At 37.0% G+C, this 5,771-nt stretch overlaps 1 protein-coding gene across 1 annotated transcript; it reads left to right on the forward strand.

Annotated features, from left to right (window-relative positions):
- The first annotated feature begins 1,231 nt into the window (after positions 1–1,231).
- LOC114710090 (olfactory receptor 5M8-like) lies at positions 1,232–2,234 on the forward strand. The gene has a single exon (XM_028894161.1). The coding sequence runs from the start codon at positions 1,232–1,234 to the stop codon at positions 2,171–2,173; it is 942 nt and encodes a 313-aa protein (XP_028749994.1). The 3' UTR covers positions 2,174–2,234.
- The last annotated feature ends 3,537 nt before the right edge of the window (positions 2,235–5,771 follow it).

The following is a 5,771-nucleotide window of genomic DNA, read 5'->3' on the forward strand; positions in this document are numbered from 1 at the left end:
CCCTCTGAAGAGTCTTCCTAGGTCTTGTAATAGAGAATGAATCAGGACCATGTTTCCATCACAACCAGAGAAAGGTAAGAAAATACCTTAGCCTATGTCACCGAGGAGTGGATTACAATTGCACACTGAGTTTCATCCTGTTAGTCATATCTCAGTACCAAAGTCAAATTGAAAATAAAAAACCAAAGAATTGCCATTTTTTGTGTTTGTTTGTTTTATATTTTGCTTGTTTTAGTTTTGTTTTCCTTTCCCTATGACCTATTATTTAAGATCAGCTCTTACTTTGAGAAGCAATATGTGTGTGATTTTGGGGTAAAATTGAATGTTTCACCCAGAATCTGAAATCCCAGTCTGAGATTTGAGAGATTTCTAGGCATCTATCTGCATTCCCAACTGTAGATGATCATCCTAAACTAAGTCATTTTTATATCCCAATCTAAGTCTGATATTTGAGTAATTAGCCTTGAAAATGCTTACTGAGTTAACTGAAAAAAATGCAATGAAACTTTCCAAAACCATTAATGTAGGCTTTACAATTAATTGTTCACTTTTAAAAGTATTTTCTCTAATTAGAAAATACAACATACTGACCTTTTGTACTTTATAAAGAATTAAGATTGTTTTAAGTTATAATTTGGAACCTTCATACACACAGCATAAATATTTTACATGTTTTGGTCTAGAGTCAATGCTATCTATCAGGCAATGTCTTACCGTCATTCCTACTTTCAATAAAATTACCTGGAAAATTAAATTTCATAAGTAGCAAAATTCATTTGTCTATTTACAAAGAGTGGAAAAATCTTAGAACTAGAAATTGCTATAAAGTTTAAAACTAAAATATAAAGTGAAAAAATGTAGTTAGGTAAGAATTCTAATTTAGACTAAGAATATTTATAGTTCAAGAGAAAAATACAAAAATAGATTACTCTATCAAATAGATTAAGACTCAGTAGCCAAGTGTTTTTTAAACAAATTGGAGTCCACTGAGATAGGAAAAAAGGTGATAGAAAAAGAAAAGAAAAAACGAAAATGAAAATGAAAACATTTCCGTAGAGCTGGGAGAGGAAGAGGTTGAAGGCAGCCACAACGAACATGGAACTGTCTTTTGCGGTGTCAGTGCAAGCCAACTTAATCAGTGAGTCAGCACAGAAGGAGAAACATTTAAATGGTGACCCTTTATGGCATGTCGATTCTAACGTAAAGTTTCCATTTCTTCTTGCAGGCCATCATGAAGAGAAACTTCACCTCTGTGACAGAGTTCATCCTCTTGGGACTTACTAGCCAGGTGGAGCTTCAGATCCTCTTTTTTGTGGTGTTTCTGGTGGTGTATGTGGTCACAGTGGCAGGCAACCTGGGCATGATCATGCTCATCCAGGCCAATGCCAGGCTTCACACTCCCATGTACTTTTTCCTGAGCCACTTATCCTTTGTGGATATGTGCTTCTCCTCCAACGTGACTCCAAAGATGCTCCAGATTTGCCTTTCAGAGAAGAAAACTATTTCTTACCCTGCATGCTTGGTCCAGTGTTACCTCTTCATTGCCTTGGTCCATGTTGAGTTCTACATCCTGGCTCTGATGGCTTTTGATAGGTACATGGCTATTTGCAATCCTCTGCTTTATGGTAGCAAGATGTCCAAGAGTGTGTGCACATCCCTTGTCACAGTGCCTTATGTGTATGGGGCACTCACTGGTCTCATGGAGACCATGTGGACTTACAACCTTGCTTTCTGCGGCCACAATAAAATCAACCACTTCTACTGTGCTGACCCACCACTGATTAAGTTGGCTTGCTCTGACACTTACCACAAAGAAACCTCCATGTTAGTTGTGGCTGGCTTCAATCTCTCCCTCTCCCTGCTCATCATTCTCACTTCCTATCTGTATATTTTTCCTGCTATCCTGAGGATCAACTCAACAGAAGGCAAGCGCAAAGCTTTCTCCACCTGTGGCTCCCATCTGACAGCTGTTACCATATTCTATGCAACTCTTTTTTTCATGTACCTCAGACCCCCCTCCAAAGAATCTGTGGAACAAGGCAAGATGGTCGCTGTGTTCTATACCACTGTCATCCCCATGTTGAACCCCATGATTTACAGCCTTAGGAACAAAGATGTGAAAGAAGCAATAAGCAAAGAACTGTCAGCATTTTCAAAAAGAACATTTTTCTGAAAAAGAACCATTTTTCTTTTTGCATTCTTGGCAGTTTTCCTGGGTATTATTATTTTTTAATTTGCAGGAAATGAGAGAGTGACAAGAAATTAGAGTGTTGCAAGACAACAGGGAGCAGGGGATTGAATAAGTTTAATTCTTTTCTAAAATGCAAACATACAAATTTTGATTATAAAATTTTTACATAACTGTATTTGTCTCTCTTTTTGCTTAACACTTGTTTTATGTTCTTTGCACTTACTGCACACGGAAGCTTTATCTTTCACACCCCTGGATTTGTGGCTACTTCTGGAAGAGGAATTACGTTAGAATTCACAGATGTCACTTCTTCTTTAATACCACTCATTGTTTTCTCTTTAGTATATCATTTTTCCTTTGCCATAACGACTACCAATATTTACAATCTTGGCTGTTTGGTCATAAGATATGGCATGGGATTCTAAGACAATACACACTAGTAATATAAGATAGTGAAGGGTACTTTTGTTTTTAGGAGAGTTGCTGTCTGTTGAGCATGCTTGTTTCTACAACATGAAATGATCCTTATTGATGGGCTGAGTTTCAAACACCATATATTCCAACATATTATGTTCCGGAAGAATTTTTCTATGTATTTATACAAATGGTTGAGTTTAGTTCAACTTAACTTTGAAATTATTGGTGACTAAACATACATATAGTTTTCTAAGATAAATTTATTTATTTATTATTTTTCATGCTGGCTGCAGTTTCCCCTTCCTCCTCTCCTCCCAGATCCTCCCTCCTTCTGGTCCCATCCTTTAATCTACTCCTTCCCTGTCCCTGTTTAGGAGAGGACAGTATTCTATAAGTTTCAACAAAACATGGCATATCAAGTTATATGTTTAAATGTCAAATACTCTTATAAAATGAGTATAAATGTCTGTTTCATTTCTACTTCACCCATAATTCTTTACACAGAATAACTTATCTTTATTTCTTTGAAGAATTAGCCCATTTTGAGTCATGATTTATTTCTACTTTTTTAAATATGAACTTGATTTAGTAGTATCTTTTTATTAAACTTAAGTGTTAGTGTTTTTTTATACTAATTCCTTCACTCTTGCCCTGCAGCAATTCCTTTTTATTTTGCAATAGAATGTTTGAATAATTCTTTTAATTAAAACTAATTTTATTATGGGTATGTAATAGTTGTATCTTTGAAATAATACTCTGAAGCAAGGAGCAACTATATTCATTCTAACCACATTGTGGACTAAATTCATGCTGTGATTGCAATTTTTGAATAATTTGATCCTTATGAATATAAAAATTATTTCTAGTTGGTTTATTTTTGTTTTATCTTTGTAATTACTTTACCCCAAGTTTCCACTGAACTATACAATTTCTATTACAGGTTCCAACACAATGTGTAATCAGTGGTCCCACCTAAAGTTATATGCTTTTTGCCAGGTTGTTAATCTGAAGAAAGTGATTTCTACCATTTGTCTAAAGAATCTCCTGTAGTGACTCCTGAGAAAGGAGGAATCATTCCACAGGATGAGCCTCTAATTGGTTCGCCAATATCAAGTGATCAGCCCTGAACACACAAAACTAAATGAACTCAGGAGTTGGTATTTATGAATTTATTAATGAATATATATTTATATATTTATATTTATGCATATACATATGTATAACACACGATATATATATATATATATATATATATATATATATATATATATATATCAGGAATGATTAAATAAAATGGGGCCATGAATTTGGAAGTGAGTTGGGAAGGGCCTGGGAGCATCTAGGGGGAGGAAGAAAAGCAATAATATAAGTATACCTTAACTAATGAAAATGAAATGTAAAAGAATTTTATCCTCCAATTTATATTGATGTTAATGCAATATATGACAAATTCCAATTCATCAATGAATAGAACAGAAAGAGTCATTTGCTGAGTGTGTAAATCTGATGGGTTTACCTTTATAGGTCACTTGGCCTTTTTTCTTGGCTGCTCTTAATATTCTTTCTTTATTCTGTACATTTAGTTGTTTAATTATTATGTGTTGAGGGGACTTTTTGGGGGGGTCTAGTCTGTTTGGTGTTCTATAGGCTTCTTGTATCTTCATAGGCATTTTCTTCTTTAAGTTGGGAAAGTTTTCTTCTATAATTTTGTTGAATATATTTTCTGTGCCTTTGAGTTGGTATTCTTCACCTTCTTCTATCCCTATGATTCGTAGGTTTGGTCTTTTCATGGTGTCCCAAATTTCTTGGACATTTTGGTTCATGACTTTGTTGGCTTTAGTGTTTCCTTTGACTGATGAAACTATTTCTTCTACTGTATCTTCAATGCCAGAAATCCTCTCTTCCATCTCTTGCATTCTGTTGGTTATACTTGCATCTGAAGTTCCCGATCTTTTACTCAGGTTTTCTATTTCCAGCATTTCCTCTGTTTGTGTCTTCTTTATTTTTTCAATTTCCTTTTCAGTTCTTGGACTGTTTCCTTTGTTTGTTTCATTGTTTTTTCATGATTTTCTTTCAGTGCTTTATTGTTTTCTTCCAGGACTTTATTGTTTTCTTGGAGGGCTTTATTGTTTTCTTCTAATTTGTTTGCCCTTTCCTCTAGTTGTTTACAGCGTTCTTCCAATTTTCTTGTCTTTTCCTCTACACAAGCCTCTACCTTCTTCATGAAGTTACTCATAAGGCTACTTTCTTCTGCTTCTCCAATTTTTGGTGTTCAGGTCTAGATGTTGGAGGCGGGCTAGGTTCTGGTGATGCTATATTGCTCTTCATTTTGTTGTATGTACTTCTGCCTTGACGTCTGCCAATCTCCTTGTGGTTCCTTCTTGGTCTTATCAGTGTACTTGTTTCAGAAAGAGCTGACAGATTCAGGAAGACTCTCTCTCTTGTCCAAAAGGGAGTTCTCTTGTCCAACTCTGGTCCAGAGGGGAAGTTGGGGGCAGGATGGGAGCTGGTGGCCGGTCTCTAAGTCTCAGGAAGTGGCTGGGGTCTCAGGCAGATGGGCGTTGGGGCAGGGCGCAGAGATTGCAGGGACTGCCGGGGTCTTGGAAAAGGGGATCCCTCCCGGTGGGGCTAGAAGGGGACCTGCCCGGGGGCCAGAACCTGGGACCAAGTTGGGCAGGTCTTCCTGGAGTGGCTGGTGCCCAGGGATGGGGTCCGGGTTCAAGTGTGTAAATCTGATAGGTAGACACATAAACAAACCTGGTTTCTTTAAAAAAAAAAAAAACCCTCAGATACTGACAAGAGCAACAGAGAAAGTAAAGAGGTCGCCATGGTGGCGTGGTAGAGAATGACCTGAAAGCCCCAAGGCTCTGGCTGATGTGCTTCTGTTAAGAGGTAGTAAGGGACTCTGAGCCAGGGCGACAGTGAGATACTATGTAAACATCTGAGATGTACAGCTGTGGTTGCTTTGGTGTCTGTATAAAATATCTGAGGTCATCAATTCATACTGTCAGAAAATTTATTCTGGTTATAGATTTAGATGATGCAGTCTGTGATTGCCCCAGCTGTTTTTAAGACTCTTTAAGACTGCACATCTTGGCAGAGAACATATCAGAAGGCAATGCTGCTCATCTCTAAGAGGAAATTGAAAGGTGAGAGTTGCATC

This window comes from Peromyscus leucopus, chromosome 4, assembly GCF_004664715.2.
Source record: "Peromyscus leucopus breed LL Stock chromosome 4, UCI_PerLeu_2.1, whole genome shotgun sequence".
Taxonomy (NCBI): domain Eukaryota; kingdom Metazoa; phylum Chordata; class Mammalia; order Rodentia; family Cricetidae; genus Peromyscus; species Peromyscus leucopus.